Here is a 26,802-nt window from a genome sequence, read left to right on the forward strand (position 1 = left end):
ATAGCACACAATCCTAATCACCTGTAACTGTGACGCATCGTCTGTGAGGTTCTTTTCACTCTTCCTTGCTTCTTCCAAAAGTTGAGCATTTTTCTCTTTTTCTGTTCTTTGGTTTCGCTTCAGTGTCCCCATTTTCTGCTTGTATTCTTTGATTATTCTACAATATAAAAACAAATATCAATTATTCCATCAAAAGCAATTATATACAATCAATTCATTTAAACTTGCCGAATCTGACAAATGTTTTTTTTTTTAAATATTAAGTAAAATTATGTCATAGTATCATGTAATTGGTGGGTATTAGTAAACATACAATAATATTTTTAAAATATGTGATTTTTTAAAATTATTATTGACAGCAAGATAAAAAATATATATAACTTTAAAAAAAGAAGAAAAAACCCCCAACTAAAAATAAGTATTATAAACTTACTCTTGCATTTCTTGTATCTGACTCTCTTTCTCGGCTTTCTCCGTTTCGTGCCGTTTTATTATTTCCTGCAACTTCTCAACCTCACCAGTAGTTTTCCTAGCATCGTCCTGTGCTTGTGTGACCTTCATCTGAAGGTTACCCAGCTCCTTGTCTATGGACTCCCTCCGAGCCGTGACGGCTGCAACTTGATTCTCCTTAATGAAAGGAAGGAAATGTTTTATTTAATGACGCACTCAACACATTTTATTTACGATTATATGGCGTCGGACACATAGTTAAGGACCACAAAGATATTGAGGGAGGAAACCCGCTGTCGCCACTTCATGTACTCTTTTCGATTAGCAGCAAGGGATCTTTTATATGCACCATCCCACAGACAGGATAGTACATTCTGAATGAAAGAAAAAAAAAAAGACATAAAAAAACACGTTTACATTAAAATTCAAATCCACTTAATTATTTGCTTATTAATTCTATCATCATTTATTTTTACATGGATGAAGGAAGGAAGGAAACAATGCTTTACTTAACAACACACTCAAAACAGTTTTATTTACAGTTATATGATGTCGGACATATGGTTAAAGACCATACAAATGACAGGAAATCTGCTGCCACCACTTCATGGACCGCTCTTTTTCGATTAGTTGCAAGGGAACTGTTATATGAATGATCCCATAGAGAGGATAGTATATACACCACTGGCTGGAATGAGAAATAATCTAACTGGCCTACTGTCGGGATCAATCGTACATGTAGATCAATCACATATCAGACCACTCCTTTACATTGTACCACTGGGCTACATCCCACCCCATTTTAATAGATGAAGTACTTTTATTGAAGACACAGTAACCTTTGACCATTTTATTCCCATACTCGAAGTAATAACGTAACAAAATGAGCCTTCAATAAGAACTTCTTTCCTGGGGTTTTCACAATGTTTTGTATCACAATACACTTACATGTAAGTCCAAATATTGAATGAAAAGTTTCAAAAGGAATGAATGAATGAATGTTTAATAACACCCCAGCGCGAAAAATGCATCGGCTATTGGGTGTCAAACTATGATAAAGCAAAACTAAGGTGAAGTTTCAAAAGGTGTCATGTAAACATTAAAAAATAATATATTAGTTTCAACAAAGGTTTGTGAAATTAAGCGAGCAGTTGGCAAATTTTATCCACTATTTTAACTTCTGTGTCCACTATGTTTTACAGACTAATTACATCGTACTTCCGTGTCAACTACGTTTTTGATGTATTTAGCAGCTTTTAGATCTACAAGTAGTAGTAATCAGAATTACTGATGGAACTTTCATTCAAACTCAACCACGGAAATACAAACTTAGTTTTAATTAATGATCGGTGAATGTGATTATGGCATCATGCAATGCCATAGTAAAAAGAATAGAAAGGAGTTATATGTGTGAGTACATTTTGATTAAATATACAACTGTTTTTACAGTTTTACAGATTAAGTTCAGCTTAGGAAGGTGTTCAGTACAGCCACTTACTATCATGAAATGCTGACACATGGTCTTCAGAGAAAATCTACTACATTTTTTCATTAGCAACAAAAACAAATTCTTTTATATGAACTTTCCCACAAACAGGACAGCACATACCACAGCCTTTGATATACATGCTGCAGGGTACTGGTTGGGACGGAAAATACATTATCCCATCACTGTACAATTAACAAACTAACCAGATGAATAACAAATATAAATACAGTAAGAGCAAATTATATGTTAACCATTAACCTTTTCTGCTTCCTGATGTAGTTTTTCTACTTCGGCAACTTTGTGTGAAAGTTGTGACTGAAGTTGTCGGATTTTATTATCACAGGCAAATTTCTCTGAGCGTAATTCTGTAGCCTCCTCACGAAGTTCACACATCTGAGTCTGAAATAACACAATTAAATATTTATTTTCATAAAAAGATAAAATGTTCTGAATGGCCAAACATCCTGCCAATTCAATCTGATATACTTATCGAAATATACTGAACAAAAGAAATGAGAATATTTTAATACACAGTGAAACCCCTCTATACCGGACACCCACGGGACCAATTAAAAAGTCCAGTTATAAGCGGAATCTGGTTTAGAAAGGTTCTGTTTTGTACTAATATTTAAAAAAAAAACCGTCTGATTTTGAGATAATTCCAGTATACAAAGGGTTTGGTTTTGCGAGGTTTCACTGTACATGTGTATACATTGTACATGTACATATTTCCTCACAATAAAATCATTTTGTTAAATAGACTGTCAAAATGGGTATATGATTTTCACAAGACATCAATAATTTTAAGACACACAAAATAATGGGATTCTAACTGAATTTAAAATAAATTACAGATTGTTTTTTCTCAATATATTTACAACAAAAACCAAAATCATCCAAACTGTGCAGCATGCTAAATGATCAAATTAAAACAATGTCTTGGGTTTCTACAAAGATTAGGACAACCATGTGTTTTTGCAAACATAATTTCATAATAAAGTAAAAATAACACTTTAAGGAACAAAAAATTCAACAAAATGAAAACACAAAAGCAAACTGGAAGGTGGATGAAGTTACTGTCATATTCTCTTAAAAAAAAAAAAAAAAAAACATGGATGAAAGGGTTTTTAGATGGCATTGAAATTGGTAATTCTGGAAATATGAAGAGGTTTTACCTGCTTCTCATTAAGTTCCTGGGTTATGGAATCCACCTTGGCTTTGGCATCTTGAGCACCCTTCACAGTGAGGTCGAGTTCTTCTTGGTGTTCTTTGATCATCTTGTCACGCTGCTCACGCAATCTGAAACAATAAGTTACAGGTAACTTAATTAAGTGAGTTACAGAAAGAAATGCATGTTTAACTCTACCAGTCAGCATATTCTTTAACTGGTGCCTTTTCTCAGGCTTTAAACTGTTGGCCACCAAAAACAGATTTCAGCTGAACTTGGTGAATATATACTCTGTCAAAAAAGAAACGCATAGGTGATAGGGAAAGAAGAAAAGTGTTGATTTTACAAAGTATCAGTTTTTTTGTACAATGTTGCTGAATGACTATGTTTGTTAATGTTCCTGGAATGGGACAGCATGCCCAAATGCACCCTAAAACAAATTTAATGCACATTGTGTGACAATTCCAGGAAATCGGCGTGAAATGGTCGGATTGTGGCGAATGCACGTGAAAATCGGGGAAAAGATTGGGGTAGTCATGGGTATTTAAAACTGAAATGCTCGCAATGATGCCTCATTTCCATTTCAACGTAGACGAGTTACAAGATGCTAAGACTAAGCCTGCCAAATCGAAATCTTGCAATAGGCCACCTCCAGTTACGTCAATCGCAGTCAGCAGTTGCACGTCACATGAACGTCCATCAGAGCACCATTTCACGTCTCTGGGACAGGTACCAGCAGTTTCAATCAGCTGAAGACCGGCCCAGAAGTGGAAGACCTCACATAACAACTGCAGCACAAGATCGCTACATCCGGGTTCTGCACTTGTGTCACCGAACTGCCACAGCAACAAACACTGCTGCACTTGTGTCACCAAACTAACACAGCAACAAACACTGCTGGATGCATGCCTGGTTTGAGAAGGGTGTCTGCACAAACCATTCGGAACCGACTTCGAGAAGCTGGTTTACGGGTTAGGAGACCATATGTTGGCCCCGTCAAGCGACTTCAACATCGACATTTATGTGTTTGCTGGTGCACGAATGTACTGTGGTGGAACTTGGGAAACTGGCAGCGAGTATGGTTCAGCAACGAGTCATGTTTTCTTCTACAACGACGTGATTGGCCGACAACGTGTTTACAGATGCCGCAATGAATGTTTTGCCAACGACTGAGTTGCCCAAGTTGACTGATTCGGTGGAGGGAGTGTCATGATGTGGGGAGCCATTTCATACACCGGCAGAAGTGAACTGGTGTTCATACAAGGCAACCTGACAGCTTTATGCTACTGGGATGAAATTCTTCACCGTCACATGCTTCCCATTTTGGATCGACAGAGAGAACTCTTTCAGCAGGACAATGCCAGGCTGCATACGGCACATGTAACAATGGATTTCCTACAAAACGAGAACATTAATGTGCTGCCATGGCCATCAAGATTGCCAGATCTTAACCCCATTGAACATCTATGGAACGAACTGGACAGACGTGTACGCTAGCGTGATCCGGAGCCTCAGACACTTCCGCAACTGTCACATGCACTGCAGGAAGAATGGGCTAGGATTCCACGTGCCCGGATTCAGAGACTCATTCAGTCTATGTCAAGAAGATGTCGCGCAGTGATTGTTGCTGCTGGTGGCCACACAAGGTATTGATTTCAGCACCCTTGTGTGACGCTGTTTGGTGACGAAAACGCCTCCACTGCCGTCAGTCCACAGCAAGACCATTTTCACATACTCATGTCAAATTTGACTGTGATACAATAAAAATTAATGAAATTATGCCACTTTGTATTAAAGAGATAATTCCATGAATATTTCACCTATGCGTTTCTTTTTTGACAAGAGTATATTTCACTTTTATCTGTCAAAAAGCCAATTAAAGAATCTGCATACTTAATTAGTTTTAATGTTGAAATATTCCATTTGCCTTATATAAACTGTACTTGGCTTCATATTTTTGGAAACTTTCACTAACTTGCTCATGATATGATTTAAAATTTTGTCCAGCTTAAAACCTGTATTATGCACAAATCATGGTAATTATGACACTAGATCTAGTGTTAGTTATTCGAGAAGTAACCAGCTGCTACATAGGCCGTTACTTATGTGACACTTTGAAACTGTATTAATTATAACAGAAATTTAATCAAATAAACCAAAATTTAATTATCCATTTAAAATACAAACCTATAAAAAAAAAATAAAAAAAATATGTTTATTTTGTATTTAACTGGTTTCAAATATGTTTTTAAAAATAACTTATATACAGTATATTCAGTTCAGAATGATATGAGTTTAAAATGAAAATCTGAGTAGTATACAAACAATTAAAACCACTTTTACTTCACACTATTCCCCTGAGATTAGTTAAAGAGAGTAATGTTTAGTGCCTCTTGGCATGTGAATTTTTATGGTATGAATATGATATCTTAAATGACTCCCCATAATCTATAGTCCATCCCACAGTGACTGCCTTTTTTCATGCTATGGAATTTACTACAAGTTATTTATTTATGAGCTGACTGTTTTCTAAATTGGACATAAAATCTTAATTTTTTTGTTATTTCCAAAACACTTTTACTTTTGTTCTAACTCATACAAAACTGAAATTATTTACATAAAACATATTTGTAGGAGGATAGGACAGACTATAAGTTAGAGGTGCAATTAATCACTCCTCTCAGGTTTTGCACCATGAAGTCTGATTTTTTTAAATATTAAGAATAACAAGGCTTGTAGCGATCATTACAACATTCAGGGGTGGGAATTGGTAGACTGTAAAAAAAGAGGAAATCTAGAGGGATCCCAGAAATTCTTGAAATCCTAGGTTAAAATCTGTGCCATCTGACACATTTTGGAGGAAAGGACGATTATAATGCGAGGAAACGCAATGTTCCATGAGAGGAAAACAGCTGAGAATTCCCAGCCCTGAACATTTAAAAAAAAAAATGCATTTACAAGATATACATTGTATGTATACACATAGTTCATTGCATTCACAGAGGTAAAGACTGCAACAAGCCTCTATGAAACACAGAACGAAGACCCCCCCCATCAATGATATCACTGCTAAACCAATACAACACCCAACCAAATGGCTTCCTAAGCATTAACTTGTTTGAAATACAGCATCTCCTAGCAACAGACAATACTCACTCTATTAAAAGGTCATGATCCATCATTAGAATCAAAGACAGTACAAAACCAAGAGAGAATTCACCAAACACAAAATATTGGAGGTCTTGGGTAAACACAACACTGCCAGACAGAAGGTGAGATATATGTATTTGGTTTCAGGAGGACACCTGCAGATCATTTGGCACAAAACACAGGCGGTGCTGGCTGGGTCTGTAATACACCATTTTACCACTGAAACAAATCCGTTCACGGTGCATGCTTATTTCGCTGTTCCATTTCAAGTGGAACACACATTTCAAGTCTTGCCATGTGTTTTCACAGTTCATATTCATTCACAATACTTCAGCAAAATGATTCAAGGTTAATAGCTTTTCAAGTCAAGGTTTTGGATAAGCTGTATAATTTTTGACGTAAAACAGACAATTACTCTTAACAGCAAAATGGTTCTTATATTTATGTATAATTGTCAAATAAAAAATATTGTAAAAATAACATTTTGCAATTACTGTTAACACAACAAATACAACAATAAAAAAAAGACAAAACATGTCATCTCTATTGAACACTGACCTTGGTGGCACAGTGGTTAAGCCATCGGACTACAGGCTGGTAAATACAGGGTTCGCAGCCTGGTACCGGCTCCAACCCAGAGCGAGTTCTTAAGGGGAAATGGGTAGGTATAAGGCCACTACACCATCTTCTCTCTCACTAACCACTAACCAACTAACAACTAACCCACTGGCCTGGACAGACAGCCCAAATAACTGAGGTGTGCACCCAGGACAATGTGCTTGAACCTTAATTGGATATAAGCACAAAAATAAGTTGTAATGAATGAATGAAATCTATTGAACAGCCACATATCTAAAGTGGCTACAACAACCATTAAGGTATGTTACTTAAAAGTGTATTGTTTTCCATTTCAAAGCTCTAATGTCATATTAAAAACAAGCATTCTGAGAGTACTGCTGAAGCAATACATGTCCAATATCGGGTCCAACAAATTTGATATGTAACAGTATATGGCAAAGCTATACACAAAATTTCAGGTTAATATTTTGAGGCATTCTAAAAAAAATGTCCGAAAAACAATATGGATAGATGGATGGATGGACAAAGAGACAGGACAGACGGAGATGAAACCTATAGTCCCCTCCGGTTGGACTGGAAGGGGACTAATAAGAACAGATATTTTTGTAGTATGAAAATTAAGGTAGCAAACACATGAATTTATCAATCATCGGCTACTGGATGTAAACAACTGATAATTTTGACAAGTGGTCTTAGATGAAACCCGCTACATTTTTCTGTTAGTTGCTACAGATCTTTTAGATGCACTTTCTCACTGACAGGATAGCACATACCACAGCCTTTAATATACGAGTCGTGGTGTACTGGCTGAAACGAGAAATAACCCAATGGGTCCACCGACGAGGATTGATCCTGGACAGAGTGCACATATGCCGAGCCCATTACGACTGGACCTGCACCAGTTTATACAAAATGTAGAGCTGCCTTTGTGTTTCGGATTCATAAACAATGTAAGAAGATGTGGAAGCCAGGCTTTAAAAGGCCAGGGGCGGGACGTAGCCCAGTGGTAAGACGCTCGCTCGATGCATGATCGGCATGGGATCGATCCCCATCGGTGGGCCCATTGGGCTATTTCTCATTCCAGCCAGTGCACTACAACTGGTATATAAAAGGCTGTGGTATGTACTACCCTGTCTGTGTGATGGTGAATATAGAAGATCCCTTGCTGCTAATCGAAAAGATTAGCCCATGAAGTGGCAACAGCGGGTTTCCTCTCTCAATATCTGTGTGGTCCTTAACCATGTCTGACGCCATATAACCGTTGAGTGCGTTGTAAAACTAAAAAAAATTCTTTCTTTCTTTAAAAGGCCACAATATCTGTGTGGTCCTTAACCATGTCTGACGCCATGTAACCGTTGAGTGCGTTGTAAAAATAAACATTTTTCTTTCTTTCTTTAAAAGGCCACTATTTGATATTCTCTTATATGGCTTTTTCAGATGGCTGTTTTACAGAGGTTCCACTGTATTATCTCTATTACTTACTTATGTTCAGATAAAACAATTTATTACCCCAGCGGTCATTCATAATGGGGGAAAATATTTTTCATATTCTCTCAGTGAGAAATATTCTGCATTGGTGTATCATACAATACTACTGGATGATTTGATGCATACAATTAAACCAATGGCCTTGTCGGTACTAAAGATGACGTCATCTCAATTTGGCAAACACACAAAATATCATTTCATAGTTTTAAAAAGTTCACGTTTAAGACTCTCTATTTTCATTGTTAAATTTGTAATAAAATAGTTATTTTAATGCAATTCATTATAGTCTTAAACTAAAAGTTAAAATATACTCTTCAAAAAAAGTAGGGGAACCTGAAATATTAATGTTAATATCAACTATTAGACCGGACATGTGTTTTGACCACAGACATCCAAGTAAAGAATGTTCAGGTCTGTTTATCAACACACCGAAACACATTCCATAGTTTGCACGTGTATCACGCAGTTGCCCCGTACACGTGCGTGGGGTGTCATTCTAGATTTTGACAATTTCCAGGAAGGTCAATTAATCACTGTGGAACATTATTTCTGTCAATCTTTTTCATTCTGTTGATCATACAGTTGTTATTGTTTTGTTTTGTGTCATTTTTATTGTTTGAATTTGCGATTTACTGATAAAAAACCGTCAACTTTCAAATTTCACTTCTGACCCCAAACATCCTTCAAGATCTTTGATAGTCATAAAATCTGTAATACTGAACTACCGGTTGTAATGTTTGCCCAATTAATTCACTATTATCATATAACCATTTCCCACAGCTAATATACCTTACAATTTTGGCAATTGTAAATTCTTATTAGAGTTCCCCTACTTTTTTTGAAAAGTATATAATAAAACATAAACTAAGGGGATAACTATGCTGGAGGCACTGTATTTTACATGTACCCTAAGGTCGATGACAGTCACTTTTTGCACCCTTGTTCTAGATTTGTACACAATAAATATACCGTAATTGCATATGGAATCCAAATTTCATAAATGGTACAATTTTTTAATTATAATATTTTCTTCAAACACATCCAGGTGCATTAGTAATGTTCTGTTACATGTTTTCAGAAATAATTATAAATGCAACCCCTGCAATTAAGAGAAAGTCCACAGCAAAAAACATGCCACTGAAAAAAATCCTGAATACAGTCAAAGGCAAAAAAGTGCAGTGAAGAATTAAAAACTCCACGACAATCTCCATGGCATTACCGATTGTCGTGGGCAGGGGTTGCAAATGTCAAAACAAAATAAATAAATTAATGAAACCTGAAAGTCCCACAAAAACATGAAGCTAACTATGAAATTATACTGTGTTTTTACCTTTCAAGTTGTTTATCTTTCTCGTGGAGGGATTCTTCTAGACTAGAGACAGCACTGTCAGTTGAGTCGGTGAATGTGGCGGACAACTTCATCTTCGTCTGATTTAACAGTTCATCTTTTTCATTCACCAGATGTTCTAACGTTTCAATCTGAAGTGGCAAGTATCTTTAGATATTTATGTTTTGCCACAGACAAACAAACAGACAGACAGATGGACAGACGGATGGATGGGATGGATGATTAGATAGATGATTAATGACACTTGAGCACATTCAAAAATACATGGACTATTAAGTGTAAAAACAAAGATAGTATGTGAAAGAATGATTGTTTATGTTAATTCTATAATTGTGTTAAACACAGTGTAAAGAACTGTGAATTTTACAAATTTTAAATGAACACTTAAAAATTAAAATAATTCAAGTTGAAATAAAAATAATTCAAGTTTAACTGAACATAAATATAAATCACTTAAGTTGCAATAATTATAGTAAACATAAGTTTATTTTTAAAAATCAGGTCAAAATGTAATATATTACTTTCATAGCTATAATTCTGATTTTTTAAATCTGGAAAAAAAAAAAATGTCCACCTTTCCTAGATAATTATTACCAAATAATCGTAAACTAATATAATATTAAATTAATGTGGTAGGTACTGTACCTTTCTTTGTAAAACATTAACTTTTCTTTCTCTTATGTCTAAATGGTCTCGGAGCTCAGACATTTCTGTTTCCATGCGCCGTCTGTCAGCACTGACATTTTGTGAATGTAGACTTTTCTTTTCAATGGCAGAGTCTTTTTCTTTTAACCTTTCTTGCAAGTCTTCAATCTAGGTTAGATGCAACACAAAAGATATTATGAATGTTAATTTTTGACCATGGGACCAAGGTTATTTAACTTTGAAAAATATGAACCTATACCTGCATTATTTTCCTGTGAAAAAATATGTATAACAGTCTATCAAATCCATTCACTACCAAAGTATCCAAGGTTATTTCCCTTTTAAGGTAGTACTAAACCAAATAACTTCCGGCTGAGTCAAAGTTCGAGGTGCACCGAACTTTTGATAGAGAAGTGAACACCACAAGTCCTGTGATTGGTTATAAATGTGAGTGTGTTGGTTGTAAAAAATAATAGTTTCATCTGGGTAAAAAAAATTAGCAATTTTATTTCATCTAGTACCAATGTGTCAAGTAGCCTTGTGCTTGAAACATGTATGGGGTACCTGTAAAAAAAAGTACTCGAATTTTGTGCGAAACTAGGGTAGTCATAGACGCTACCCGTTATCTCAGAAGCGAGCAGCTTGACCCCCATTTTTTTCTGATTCACTTTAAGTGTAAGGGTTGGTAGTATTTATATCCGTGGCGTTTATGTCGGTTGATACGTTGCAGGTAGGAGTTTTAGCCACATATGTTACTATTGTCGTCTATGGGATTTGATTTGGTAGTATACACCCTATAGCACATATTCAGTGCATAATAAAAAATATTATGATTTTGTCATTGTATTTAATTAAACTACCCGGTATACTGGTTGATTAATTAGCCATCACTCGATCATGCAAGTTCACAATGACCTTGACCGTGACAATAATCTCTGTACATGGCTCTGAATGGAGTTTGAATCAAAGTTAGCACTGAAGAAAAGTTGGTTTTGGCCTATAATTCATACTGTAAAGATTTCAATAATTTCTTTTTACATGGTATTTGACTTGCCATATACAACTGCTCTTAAATATGGTATTATATATAGGCAACCTGAACTAAGATTTTAATAGCAATTTATTTTTATATTAAAAATAGCATGTGCCAATAGTGGGTTAATGTCTTTAGTTTCCATTAACATTGTTAATTTTTTATGTATGAAATTCTGAAAACTCAAATTTGTAAAGAAGTTGATTTTTATTGTCATTTTGACATATTTATAGGATGCTAAGTTATATTTTAGACAAATTTGTAGTTTTATGCAAAATTTAAAGTAAATTTGAAGAAAAACTTTACCAAAAACATAATTAAATTTGTTGTCACTATTGTGCCTTCTGTTCTTATTTGTACATAACAATAAGGTTGTTAAACATATACTTAGATCTCCAGATCATTTTCTTTTCTTAATAATCACTTAGTTAGCTCTTATGAAAAGCATTTTGAGTTTATACTAGATTCAGAACCAATTTTTTCAGATCTGATTATCTGCCTTGGATTAAGTTGATAATTTATTTTATTGTTAAAGCTGTATTACCTAATGTTACTAGCTAAATAAAATGCTGGATTACAGATTGTAGGAATACATCTATTGTACATATTGTATTCATCCGGATTAGAAAATAATGCAAGAAAATAGATGTTCGGGTAATTTTGTCATTTAAAAATAGTTTTTTTCAGTAATTAATCAAAAATAAATGTGTTAAAGCTGCATGATTATTCCAGATATCACAACTATTAAAACCTCCAACTACAGTAGGCTATAAATAAAATATAGTCGGGAATATTGGTGGCTGCCAATAGTTTTGATGGTTCATTATGAAAATCAGCATGGCCGATGGATTTGAAATTCCCACACCTGGTAACTTGAAGACACCCACACCCAGCATACAGGATTTCCTCCCAACACTAATGTTCAGGACATTAAGTCATTACTTCATACAGGTACGGTCATGTTTGTGTTTCCTTCCTCAGACAGTGTATTTTTTTAATACTGATATTTCTTTGATGTGCCTGTTAAGGTCTTCATAATCTAGGGGTCAATCAAGTGCATGTGTTTTAATGGAATTCTTTAAAGGGGTAGAGGTACTCTGACTATCTTTGTTGTCTCTACATATATACTTGAGTACACACACCCAAATGAAAGTAAGTATCTTCAGGAGTTTTATTTTAAAACATTTTGTTGTTTAATATGACATACTGCATTTGTACAAAACTATATGCAATATATATGCTTTTTGAGGTGTACATTATATTAGGTTGCACTGTAGAAACAACAGTTTCAGTGAGGTTGTCAGTTTATGTCAGAATACACCAGATCCTGGTTGTCATAAAGACACATAGCTGGACACTTTTTGAAAAATGTATGTTATCAGTATAGGTAGTACTAAACCAAATAACTTCCGGCTGGGTCAAAGTTCGAGGTGCACCGAACTTTTGATAGAGAAGTGAACACCACAAGTCCTGTGATTGGTTATAAATGTGAGTGTGTTGGTTGTAAAAAATAATAGTTTCATCTGGGTAAAAAAAATTAGCAATTTTATTTCATCTAGTACCAATGTGTCAAGTAGCCTTGTGCTTGAAACATGTATGGGGTACCTGTAAAAAAAAGTACTCGAATTTTGTGCGAAACTAGGGTAGTCATAGACGCTACCCGTTATCTCAGAAGCGAGCAGCTTGACCCCCATTTTTTTCTGATTCACTTTAAGTGTAAGGGTTGGTAGTATTTATATCCGTGGCGTTTATGTCGGTTGATACGTTGCAGGTAGGAGTTTTAGCCACATATGTTACTATTGTCGTCTATGGGATTTGATTTGGTAGTATACACCCTTAAAGAATATGTATAAATGTCTATCAAATGCATTCACTTCTGATATGTATAAATGTTGATCAGATGAACCCACTTCCAAAGTACCCAAGGTTATTTCCCATTTAAGGTAGCACTAAACCAAATAATTTCTGGCTGGGTCAAAGTTCAACACACACCGAACTTTCGTTAAAGAAGTTAACACCATCAGTCCTGTGATTGGTTATAAATGTGTGTTGGTTGTAAAAACAAAATTAGTTTCATCTGGGCTAAAAATGTATGCAATTTTATTTCATCTAGTACCACTGTGTCAAGTAGCCCTGTGCTTGGAACATGTATGGGGTACATGCAAAAAAAAGTACTAAAATTTTGTGCAAAACTAGGGGTGTTGTAAAAACATCTGGTTATACCGAAAATGAGCCATGAAAGGTACTATTTTCTGCAGTTAATACTTTGAGGTAGGGGTTGTAGTATTGATATAATTAGAATCATAGTTTGGTTGGTATGTTGCATATAGTGTTTTTAAGCACAAACGTTAACATGGTCGCCTATGGGATTTTATTTGGTATATTACAACATTAAAGAATATGTATGAATGTCTATCAAATGCATTCAATTCCAAAGGGTCCAAGGTTATTTCCCTCTAAAAGAATATGTATAAATGTCTATTAAATGCATTCACTTCCAAAGTATCTAAGGTTATTTCCCTTTTAAAGACTATGTATAAATGTCTCTCAAATTTCATTTTAACTTATTTTCATGCTTATATCCAATTAAGGTTCAAGCACGCTGTCCTGGTCACACACCTCAGCTATATGGGCTGTCTGTCTAGGACAGTCAGTTAGTTGTTAGAAAGAGAGAAGAGGGTGTAGTGGTCTTACACCTACCCATTGAGTTGTTAAAACTCTGGGTGGGAGATGTTACCGGGCTGTGAACCCTGTACCTACCAGCCTTATGTCCGATGGCTTAACCACGACACCACCGAGGCCGTTGCCTATCAAATGCATTCACTTCCAAGGTATCTAAGGTTATTTTCCTCTTAAAGAATATGTATAAATGTCTATCAAATCCATTCACTACCAAGGTATCTAAGGTTATTTTCCTCTTAAAGAATATGTATAAATGTCTATTAAATGCATTCACTTCCAAAGTATCTAAGGTTATTTTCTTCTTAAAGAATATGTATAAATGTCTATCAAATCCATTCACTACCAAGGTATCTAAGGTTATTTTCCTCTTAAAGAATATGTATAAATGTCTATTAAATGCATTCACTTCCAAAGTATCTAAGGTTATTTTCCTCTAAAAGAATATGTATAAATGTCTATCAAATCCATTTACTACCAAGGTATCTAAGGTTATTGTCCTCTTAAAGAATATGTATAAATGTCTATCAAATCCATTCACTACCAAGGTATCTAAGGTTATTTTCCTCTTAAAGAATATGTATAAATGTCTATTAAATGCATTCACTTCCAAAGTATCTAAGGTTATTTTCCTCTAAAAGAATATGTATAAATGTCTATCAAATCCATTTACTACCAAGGTATCTAAGGTTATTGTCCTCTTAAAGAATATGTATAAATGTCTATTAAATGCATTCTCTTCCGAAGGATCCAAGGTTACATGTATTTCCCTTTTAAAGACTATGTGAATTCCCCAACACATTCCATTTGACATATCCTGATGTGGGTTAGTACCTGTGTCTGGGTTAGGCATGTCTGAACTTTAGATTGCGACATGTAAGGAGACATTCACAATTTGTAATGCTTTTCAGCCCTGTACATTGCAACCGATTTGGTTGCATATGCAACCATTTGTTTCATCTGACAAATAAAACATTTCATAGTATTTCTGAAGTACATGTAGGCACCATCATATACAAATGCATGCAGCGGTAGGCAGGTGTAGGGAAGATGACTAATGCCAATGTATGCTTTTAAAACCTCAAAAAAATTTGGATAAAAATATTAATTAAAAAAAATTCCAGATTTCTGATGTTAAAAGTTTGTTTTGTTTTATGACATCACTAGAGCATATTGATTCATTAATCATCAGATATTGGGTGTCAAACATATTTAATTATTGTAACACATAGACAGGTAAAACACAATACATTTTTCTATTAGCAGCAACATACCACAGATAGGATACCATATAGCATGGCCTTTGATATACCAGTCATGGGGCCCTGATTTGGTCATTTACCCAATCAGATAGAATTCCACCAACAGAATTCAATACTTCATCCAAACACTCTAACAACTGAGTTCCATCCTGGCCCCAATTCTGATGTATGCTTGTGAACTAAACTCCAAGAGTTTGTGAAAATGCTGATGAATGTGAACTGCCCATTTATAAGATATTAATGTTCTCCTCCCCCTTACCCCTTCCCAGCCTGACTTACATTGGCCTGCAGCATCCCTGAGTGTAGTTCCTTAGCTGTGATCTGCTCCTTGAGTACCACAATGTATTATTAACCCCACCCTTCCCCCTCCCAGCCTGACTTACATTGGCCTGCAGCATCCCTCAGTGTAGTTCCTTAGCTGTGATCTGCTCCTTGAGTACCACGATGTATTATTAACCCCACCCTTCCCCCTCCCAGCCTGACTTACATTGGCCTGCAGCATCCCTCAGTGTAGTTCCTTAGCTGTGATCTGCTCCTTGAGTACCACGATGTATTATTAACCCCACCCTCTCCCTCCCAGCCTGACTTACATTGGCCTGCAGCATCCCTCAGTGTAGTTCCTTAGCTGTGATCTGCTCCTTGAGTACCACGATGTATTATTAACCCCACCCTCCCCCTCCCAGCCTGACTTACATTGGCCTGCAGCATCCCTCAGTGTAGTTCCTTAGCTGTGATCTGCTCCTTGAGTACCACGATGTATTATTAACCCCACCCTCCCCCTCCCAGCCTGACTTACATTGGCCTGCAGCATCCCTCAGTGTAGTCACTTGGCGCTGATCTGCTCCTTGAGCACCACGATGTATTATTAACCTCCTTCCCCCTCCCCCTGGACTCACATCAGCCTGCAGCATCCCTGAGAGTAGTTCTTTGGCAGTGATCTGCTTCTTGAGTACCACGATGTATTATTAACCTTCCCTTCTCTCCCTCCCCCCCCCCCTCCCCCTGCCTGGACACATCGGCATGGACTCACATCAGCCTGGAGCATCCCTGAGTGTAGTTCCTTGGCTGTGATCTGCTCCTTGAGTACCACGATGTACTGCTTCTGTTCCGTGTGCTGTCTCTCCAGCGTCTCCACCTTCATCCGCAGTCCTGCCAGTTGGTTGTCTTTCCGTGCCACATCCGTCTTCATCTGCTGGTTCTGAAAATAAAACACACAGTTCTGTACACACAGTTCTGTACATATGAAGAGTTCAGACGCAAAAAAACAATAAATGAATTTTAGTCATTTTTTGCAAAAGATATTTTTTTTGTTATGCAAAACATATCAAGTCCACAATGGGTGATCTGAAGTCAGGGTTTCTGCCAGAGGGTAAAATGGGTAAGGTGTAATACCCCAATTTGTTACCAGATTTTTTTTTTTTTAAGTTAAACCTTTTGACAAAATTAATTTATCTTATCATTACTGTATGATTTTCTTAACCCTAACCAAACTCTAAACTTAACCCTTTTTTTTCTGGGGGAGGCCCCCCATAACCCCTGTTGACTTTGGTTGCATTCAATTCCACAGTATCATACCCAAACATTTCTTTCCGGCAGAACCACTGCTAGAGATAAAAGTCCACCTACATGTACAATGTCAAACACAGGTATGCTACAGAATGAACTGAAACCATATTTCCTAAATGCCATACACATGGTTCCTTTTGAAAAGCAGCAAGTAAGTTTTATAACCATTTTCCCATACACAGGACAGTACATACCACAGTCTTTGATGTACCATGGATAACTGATTGAGGTGAGAGAAAAAAAAGGTTCACCAAGGACAACTGATCTTACGACCCATTGCATCTCAGGCGATTGCTCTACTTTACAGCTACATCCGACTGCACAGCTTTAATAAAAAGAGGTTGCTTCAGAATGTTTTATTGCACAACAAAAATCAAATTATTAAAAACTAACACTTGTGTGTCCAGCATAAAACAAATGTTATTGACATTTAAGTGTTTTTTCCTCCAAACACATTAGGTGCAATTCTACTACAAGAATGGAAACTTGTGATTAAAAATGGTTCAATATCTAATTATTTTACGGCTGTGTAGATAATCAAGATTACATCTGTCAGATGAATGTCTTGACTGTCAATTTCACCTGAAGACTTCGGTCGAGGCAGCAGACGCACAGAATTGGCCGGTCTTTTGTGTTTACTGAAGCTTTAGTCTTAGTACAAGACTCGGCAATCTAACTGTCTTTGTGTTTATTGATCAGCTCGTCGAGTGGTCCTCGAAAATATGACAACATGCAGAGTAATCCGTCAGTTTTAGCTTATCAGAGGACATCCACTGCAGCAATAAACAAGACTCTGATTCCGGTCTTTGGCGGAGCGCCATTTACATGCAGCTCAGGAGAAGAGCATCTGCCTGAGGTGTGACAGATTACAGTACTGATCCCCTCCACAAATGGAATTCGTGTGCACTTAAATGATAAACTATTTTGTCTGACAGTCAGAAAATGGCATTTGCCCCCACTGACTCACAAAAAAAACCTAATTTTATTCAAATTTCCTAAATGCTACATAATCACAAGTGAGGTTCGATGTGGAAAAAGGGTAAAGGTTGTAATCCCCAAAGTGGATCCTGTATTCTGCCCTGCTTTGGTTAAAAGGGGTGAGATGTAGCCCAGTGGTAAAGCATTTCACTTGATGCGCAGTTGGTCTGGGATCGATCACCCCATTGGTGGACCCATTGGGCTATTTCTCGCTCTAGCCAGTGCACCACGACTGGTATATCAAAGGCCGTGGTATGTGCTATCCTGTCTATGGGATGGTGCATATAAAACATCCTTTGCTGCTAATCGAAAAGAGTAGTCCATGAAGTGGTGACAGCAGGTTTCCTCTCTCAATATCTGTGGTCATTAACCATATGTCTGACGCCATATATAAATTAAAATGTGTTGAATGCGTCATTAAATAAAACATTTCCTTCCTTCCTTCTGCTCTGGTTAAAAGGCAGTACAATGGAAGTGACAATCTGTTATAAAAATAACTTAAAAGTTAAAGGGACAGTCCTGAGTTTACAACCATTGTAAAATGTTTCCGACCAATAGAGCCTTTTCGATGACGTTACATACAAATTAAATAGTCTACAGTTTCTTATTTAGAATATCAGTGTCTGCATTTACAAGGTGTTTGTTGTTATCCTAATGCTTGCAGTAGCCCAAACTGAATTTTACCTCCCAATAATTTTGTACATACGAAAAAATACATATCACGAATTAAAGTAAAAACTGAGTGCTATAGACATTAGTATACGACTACAAACATATTCGATATATAGACACTGGTATTCTAAACAAGAAAATGTATTTAATATGAAATGGTACTGGTAGTGGCCAACAAGGCTCTGTTATCGCAAACATCTCACAATGGCTACAAACTCAGGACAGTCCCATTAAATGTATAAAATTGGCTCTTTTTTAAATAGCATTAAAATATTGTAGCCAGATACTTGAAATATTAACCAAATCATTCAACTACTTAATAAAGCATTTACCAGATTGGTAAAGGCATAGAACGTTATTTTCTCAATGCAGGATAGAATTGGAAATGTCTTTTCTTTTTTCATATCAGGTTTAAGTTCAATCATATTCTTCCTGGACAGAGTCTCAAATGTCACCAAGGGCTAACACGTTTATGTCCAGTGCAGATTTATTTTTTAAATCTGGGTTGAACAGGTTTTTGGGGTTTTTTTTAAAAGTAGATTATATTATAAACTCAAACCCATTCTTAAAACTTTATCTTTGGAACCTTGATTATATTATAAACGCTACACCAGTCTTAAAAATATAGATCTTTACAACCTTGATTATATTATAAACTGAAAACCAATCTTACATGTAGTTGTTTATTTTTGGAACTTTAATTATATTATAAACTGAAAATCATTCTTAGACTTTTTATTATTGGAACTTATTATATAATAAACTGAAAACCATTCTTAGATGTATTATCATTAGAACGTTGACTATGTTATAAAGTACCTCCATTCAGAGAGATTTATCTTTGGAACCATGACTATGTTATAAAGTACCTCCAACTGTAGAGATTTATCTTTAGAACTATGACTATGTTATAAAGTACCTCCATTCGTAGAGATTTATCTTTGGAACCAAGACCATGTTATAAAGTACCTCCATTCGTAGAGATTTATCTTTGGAACCAAGACTATGTTATAAAGTACCTCCATTTGTAGAGATTTATTTTTGGAACCATGACCATGTTATAAAGTACCTCAATTCGTAGAGATTTATCTTTGGAACCATGACCATGTTATAAAATACCTCCAACCGTAGAGATTTATCTTTGGAACCATGACTATGTTATAAAATACCTCCATTCGTAGAGATTTATCTTTAGAACTATGACTATGTTATAAAGTACCTCAATTCGTAGAGATTTATCTTTGGAACCATGACTATGTTATAAAGTACCTCCAACCATAGAGATTTATCTTTAGAACTATGACTATGTTATAAAGTACCTCCATTCGTAGAGATTTATTTTTAGAACTATGACTATGTTATAAAGTACCTCCATTCGTAGAGATTTATCTTTGGAACCATGACTATGTTATAAAGTACCTCCATTCGTAGAGATTTATCTTTAGAACCATGACTATGTTATAAAGTACCTCAATTCGTAGAGATTTATCTTTAGAACTATGACTATGTTATAAAGTACCTCAATTCGTAGAGATTTATCTTTAGAACTATGACCATGTTATAAAGTACCTCAATTCGTAGAGATTTATCTTTAGAACTATGACTATGTTATAAAGTACCTCAATTCGTAGAGATTTATCTTTGGTGCTGGGACTGTTCTTGAGTGATCCATCTCTTCGCTCCCACTCCCCCGTGATGCCATCTTCCTGTATTCTTAAAAGTTTGTCTTCTAAATTGAGCACTTCATTCTCCAGGGCTGATATTCGAGATTCCTAACAAAAAACAACAAAATACAGAGTTCTCAAATGTTTTTCTTCTAGACTGAACACTTTGTCATCCAAGAAAAAGATATGTGATTTCTTAAAGTAAAATACATGATAAGTCTCAGGAATGGCATTCATTTGTCACAGTATTTTAAAAAGTAAAATACATAAATTATATATATAGATAATGTTAAAGTTTAAATATGTTATACCGGTTATGAAAAGAAAAAGACTGCCATCATGTTTAAATAAGCAAACAAAAGTAGCATAGTAGTAACAGTTGAAAAACAAACAGTCTTGTTTAAATATCAATAAATTCAACATTCTAAAGTCAACACAGAATGTTGAGTTTTTTCTGTTTTTATTTTGTATTAATTGTTGGGTTTTTTAAATATTCATTTATGTATTTGGGTACCAAAATAAAGTTTACACGTTGCACTTTCAAGCACTGAATTTGAGTATTCTTTCTAAGGATTCTGCCAGAATCATAAACATGATATTTCGGAATTCTGTCTCACAAATCTAACACTTCCAACCCACAATCTGGGATATGCAGAAGCAAGGAATCATACTAAATTCACAGTCTGACTTTGTTGATGTAGATTGTTTATGATTGTAAATGAAAAATCTTAATGGGAAATGGTTACATCTTATTAAGTTGCATATAGCCAGTAAATAGTATCTATTCACAGCAAGGGCGGAACGTATCCCAGTGGTAAAGTGCTTGCTTGATGCACAGTCGGTTTGGGATCAATCCCCGTTGGTGGGCCCATATTGGGCTATTTCTCATTCCAGCCAGTGCACCACGACTGGTATACCAAAGGCTATGGTAAGAGCTATCTTGTCTGTGGGATGGTACATATAAAATATCCCTTGCTACTAATGGAAAAGTGTAGTGAGTTTCCTCTTTAAGACTATTTGTCAAAATTACCAAATGTTTGACATCCAATAGCCAATGATTAATATATCAATGTGCTCTAGTGGTGTCGTGAAACAAAACAAACTTTAGTGAAAAAAAACAAAGAAAGGATCATGAGTCGAGGTTACAACTTTAACCTCAATATATTCTGACAGAAAGAAATAGAGGAACCCTTGGTACTGAAGACCAAATATAATTCACTAACTACTAGCATGTACTACTTATAGCTAAAGCCTGAATCTGTACTTTTGACTGCAAGTACTGTAAATGTACATGTATGTGTAACTATTCACCCCGTCAAAACTATTCATGTGTCAAATGCTGATCCAACAATATGTCCTAACCAATCGATATTACCAACACACTGAGTTGAAAGCTTTATTAACACCATATGAATACCAGTACAGAGGTGCTGCTGTGTCACCACTTCAGCATTTATTGACAGCTTCTCCGGACATCATCGAATCAATCTGGTAGCTGGTCTATAGTTACTTTATGTACACCTCCAATCGGAAATGGAATGGACAAATGTTTCACCAGATAATCATTAAAATTATACAGTGTGCCTGGAAGGGAAGATGGCCGTGTATAGCTGGACCCTAAATGTATTTATCACTGCCAGTATGTTCGTGTTTAGACCCGTTGTCGTACAACAGCAGAATGGCTGAGGCACTGATTGGATTTTCTGAGGGAATCAAGATAAGATTTAGTGATGACCCTTCATTAAACAGAAGGGTTGTGTTATTCACTCCCATTTGCCAGATACCAAACATGCTGTTAAAACATACTGTATGTGATAAAGCTCAGTGACTGATAATAAAGTGATGTTCTGTAAATGGTATTCCAATAATCTCAATAAAACTGCATGCAGCCAGTTCCAAAATGTAGAATTAATGAAGGCTTGACTGTCATGATGAAGATGTGACGTTCATAGTGGGGTTTGAAATGTATTAATTCTTTTTCTCTTTTTTGTTTGTTTTTTGTTATATTTTATGAGTTCTTGGATGAAAAATATCTAAAGTATAGGAAGATTTTGTTTATTTTTATTTAATAAGTTAATTACTTTTTGGTGACTTTAATAAATTAGCTCTTACAAAGGACACCCTGCATACATGATACTTGCGAAAACCAAGTATTAACCTTTTCGATTTAAAACTTAAATGAAAAAACATAACAGCAGATATGAAGCATACATGTAGCTCGCTCACACACACACACACACACACACACACACACACACACACACACACACACACACACACACACACACACACACACACACACACACACACACACACACACACACACCAAAAGAAACTATATTTTAAATACAATATTTTATCAAATACCTGCACAAAATTCTACAGATTTTGTATGTCAGTGTTATGCTATCTTTTTTCTTTTTTTCATGCTTATATCCAATTAAGGTTCAAGCATGCTGTCCTGAGCACACACCTCAGCTATCTGGGTTGTCTGTCCAGGACAGTGGGTTAGTTGTTAGTTGGTTAGTGGTTAGTGAGAGAGAAGAGGGTGTAGTGGCCTTACACCTACCCATTGAGCCCTTAAGAACTCGCTCTGGCTTGGATCTGGTAGCTGGCTGTGAACCCTGTACCTACCAGCCTGTAGTCCGACAGCTTAACCACTGCGCCATCAAAGCCGGTTCAGTTATGCTATCATATTCTTTGAATAAGATTACCCAACAAAAGTTGCAATAAGTCAGGTATTGCACTAGCCAGTCTGGATATATAGTTTTGCACAATAAGCAGGTGCATGATTAATTATGGCATGCAAGTGGCTATTTCATACGGATTCAGATGTTCATAGAATGAATTAATTCATCTTTAACAACACCACAGCACAATAAATACATCAGCACAATAAATACATCAGTTATTAGGTGTCAACCAATGGTAATTTATATATAAATGAAATGATAAATGCTGAACGACAACCATTGAATAAGCTTGAGAAACATATCAGATATGCAGTTTGTTATGTGTAATGACACCACTAGAGCACATTGATTAATTAATTATCGGCTATTGGATGCCAAATATTTGGTAGTTCTGACACGTAGTCATCAGAGGAAACTCGCTATATTTTTCCTAATGTAGCAAGGGATCTTTTATATGCACCATCCCACAGACAGGATAGTACATACCACAGCTGTTGATATACCAGTCGCGGTGCACTGGCTAGAAGAAGAAATAGCTCAATGGGCCCACCAATGGGGGTTGATCATAGACCTACGTCCCGCCCCATATCAGATAAATGATTAGACTCAGTACCTCCATTGATGTGTTATTGAGAATTTTGATTTGTTATAATATTATTGTTTTCTCCCTCCCCCACCCCTCTTTTCACGATGAGTAACCTTTTTTATTATCAAAATTATATGACATTTTGTGTGCAGTGCTTTGTTAATGAAATCTGGTTTGGTAAAACCATTGTTATGAACCGTTTTTCTATTACAAAGGAATAAATGAATGAATGAAATTTTAACCACACCCCAGTACAAAACTATTCATCAGCTGATGGGTATTAAAAGAATTAATCTGAAAAATTTTCATGTATAGTTTCTTTAGGCATTCAGTATATTATTTTATGATCAGTTCTAATTAAGTTTCGGCATAAAGTGTTCCAGAAGGATGATCAGAGAATCTCAAAAGATCAAATAAATGGCAGTAATAATGATGACACAGATAACTCCCTTTGATACTTGTACATTAACATGCGTCTCATACTTAATAATGACACAGATAACTCCCTTTGATACTTCCATGTACATTAACATGCATCTCACCCTTAATGATGACACAGATAACTCCCTTTGATACTTCCATGTACATTAACAAGCATCTCACCCGTAATAATGATGACACAGATAACTCCCTTTGATACTTCCATGTACATTAACATATGTCTCATACTTAATAATAATGACACAGATAACTCCCTTTGATAATTCCATGTACATTAACATGCATCTCATCCTTAATAATGATGACACAGATAACTCCCTTTGATACTTGTACATTAACATGCATCTCATCCTTAATGATGAGGACACAGATAACTCCCTTTGATACTTATACATTAACATGCATCTCATCCTTAATAATGATGACAGATAACTCCCTTTGATACTTGTACATTAACATGCGTCTCATCCTTAATGATGATAACACAGATAACTTGTTTTGATATTTCCATGTACATTAACATGCGTTTCATCCTTAATAATGGTAACAGAGATAACTCCCTTTGATACTTGTACATTAACATGCATCTCATCCTTAATAATGATGACACAGATAACTCCCTTTGATACTTCCATGTACATTAACATGTGTCTCGTCCTTTTAAGATAAATTGAGAAGAAACGTCTGCTACAAACCTTTGCCTCTAGCATTGCTTGCATAGTGTGTGTACTGGCAGGCTGCTGCTTTAGCTTCAGATTGGCTTCATTCACTTCTTCTTTCATACGGTCCATTTGCTGAAATATAATTAATGAAAGTGTTACGAAGTGTACAGTAGTAAAATAAATATATTTTTAAATTTCAGAGTTAAATGCACACCAAAAAACATTTAACAAGCAACCACCATTTTGTTGACCGATTATGACTGATGAAATTTAAAGCCTAGCCATAATTGTATACTAGCAGATTATCACTGCTGACGTCACGCATTTGACGTCATATGCATAGATGTATTATAAAATTGTTCATAATGTAGGTAAAATAACAGAAATAAAGTAGTTTTTACCCTTAATTATAACTACAAATGTAGTTAATGACGTACAACATAGGATATTGATTTTATCCTGTTCTGGCCATATGGGAAATTCTTACGTTCACAGGATAAAACTGATATCCTATGTCATTAACTAGTTATTCTTTATTTAACCAAACAATAATAATTTTAAAAAAAAATAAAGGCTGAACCTTCACGAAATTGTAATTGCCTCAATCTTGGACCTATTCATCTTTTAACACTAAAGATTACCTAGACATAAAGTGGAAACCTCTCCAAACTGAATAGCTGTGGTGTAATTTTGAGGCTAGGCACTTACAGACAATTTGACCGGTACCAATGTCTTCCATCATATCACTTTCAATTCACGTTAGGCACAAAAACCAGCTCTTCTGAACATAGCCCTACCCCCCAATATCATTCCTACTTCCCTGATATTACCGTAACTGATTACGTGATTACAAAAGTAGACAGCAACTGCAATATGCGCATTCTGTTAGTCCAGCTGTTACAAATACATGTCTTTAATCAGTGTTTCCTGCAGTTTGCATGCAGCAATTAAAAAGTTCAGGAAACAGCTTTGATGTCTAATTAACTACAGTAAACATAGATGCAGTGTTGTTTTCTTCATACCTTGTAATGGCAGTTGAGTTAGGTTGAGTTAGGTTGAGATATGAAAGAAATTGGAGTCCCATTACATACATACTCGTAATGGAGTGACCAACAATTTACTGAGTGCCTATTGTTTGAATTGTTTTTTCTGTTGCAAAACTTATTTAGCTTTTCATTCCCAAATGAAGTTCAGTACTGTATACATTGTTTGAAGATGAACACATATGTGGCATTTTGTCAAGTGCTCATAAATGCACCCTTTGTTTATGTGGGTTTTGTTGTTGTTGTAGTTGCGAGAGAGAGAGAGAGAGAGAGAGAGAGAGAGAGAGAGAGAGAGAGAGAGAGAGAGAGAGAGAGAGAGAGAGAGAGAGAGAGAGAGACAGAGACAGAGACAGACAGAGAGACTGAGAAATACAGACAGACAGGTGTGTGTGTGTGTGTGTGTGTGTGCACGCATGTGCGTGCATATGTACATGTATGTGTGGTTATTTGATAGTTCTATTATACACCCCCCAATACAATTAAGGCTTTTCCTAACTGTAACCCAAGTAAACATGATGCCCCTCAAAACCAGACTTTTACTTAAACATGTACTTACTTTATAAAAAATATAAATGAGTTTATACGGAACTTAATGTAAGTAGTTTTAAGTTTCTAAAGAGTATATCAACATACATGTACATGTATGTAAATGTGTGCAGACAGATGTATACAGACTCCAAGATAAAAGTCAACTCTATAATATTCTAAACAATTCATAGACAATGGTTATGCCATCGGACATAAGGCTGGTAGGTACTGGGTTCGCAGCCCAGTACTGGCTCCCACACAGAGTGAGTTTTAACGACTCAATGGATAGGTGTAAGACCACTACACCCTCTTCTCTCTCACTAACAACTAACCTACTGTCCTGGACATACAGCCCATGTAACTGAGGTGTGTGCCCAGGACAGCATTCTTGAACCTTCATTGCCTTGGATATAAGCACACACAAAAAGTTGAAATGAAAATAAGCACATGCAGGGCCCAACACAATGACTGGTCAAAATAGTTCTTGCTCATGACTCTTATCAATGTTATTGCTCATGGTAAATAAATCTATAAATCTATAAATCTATAAATCTATAAATCTATAAATCTATATTTATGTGTGTATCAGGGCTCACACTGGAACCAATTTTGGTTTAGCCAATTTTCAGATATATAAAGTATTTCCTTGAACACTGTTAAAATGTGTTTAATTTAAGG

The 26,802-nt window shown here is 35.8% G+C and overlaps 1 protein-coding gene across 2 annotated transcripts in view; it reads right to left on the reverse strand.

Annotated features, from left to right (window-relative positions):
• The window catches only part of LOC121367958 (ELKS/Rab6-interacting/CAST family member 1-like), a 78,648-nt gene that overhangs the window by 5,954 nt on the left and 45,892 nt on the right, over positions 1-26,802 (reverse strand). For both annotated transcript variants that reach the window (XM_041492427.1, XM_041492428.1), the window contains exons 3-11: positions 24,587-24,685; positions 20,127-20,279; positions 16,322-16,489; positions 10,318-10,485; positions 9,655-9,803; positions 3,115-3,238; positions 2,198-2,338; positions 434-627; positions 22-157 (exon numbers count right to left, since the gene is read on the reverse strand). In XM_041492427.1, coding sequence (XP_041348361.1) covers positions 22-157; positions 434-627; positions 2,198-2,338; positions 3,115-3,238; positions 9,655-9,803; positions 10,318-10,485; positions 16,322-16,489; positions 20,127-20,279; positions 24,587-24,685 — 1,332 coding nt within the window. The remainder of the gene's footprint in view (positions 1-21; positions 158-433; positions 628-2,197; positions 2,339-3,114; positions 3,239-9,654; positions 9,804-10,317; positions 10,486-16,321; positions 16,490-20,126; positions 20,280-24,586; positions 24,686-26,802) is intronic.

Source organism: Gigantopelta aegis, chromosome 3 (genome assembly GCF_016097555.1).
Source record: "Gigantopelta aegis isolate Gae_Host chromosome 3, Gae_host_genome, whole genome shotgun sequence".
Taxonomy (NCBI): domain Eukaryota; kingdom Metazoa; phylum Mollusca; class Gastropoda; order Neomphalida; family Peltospiridae; genus Gigantopelta; species Gigantopelta aegis.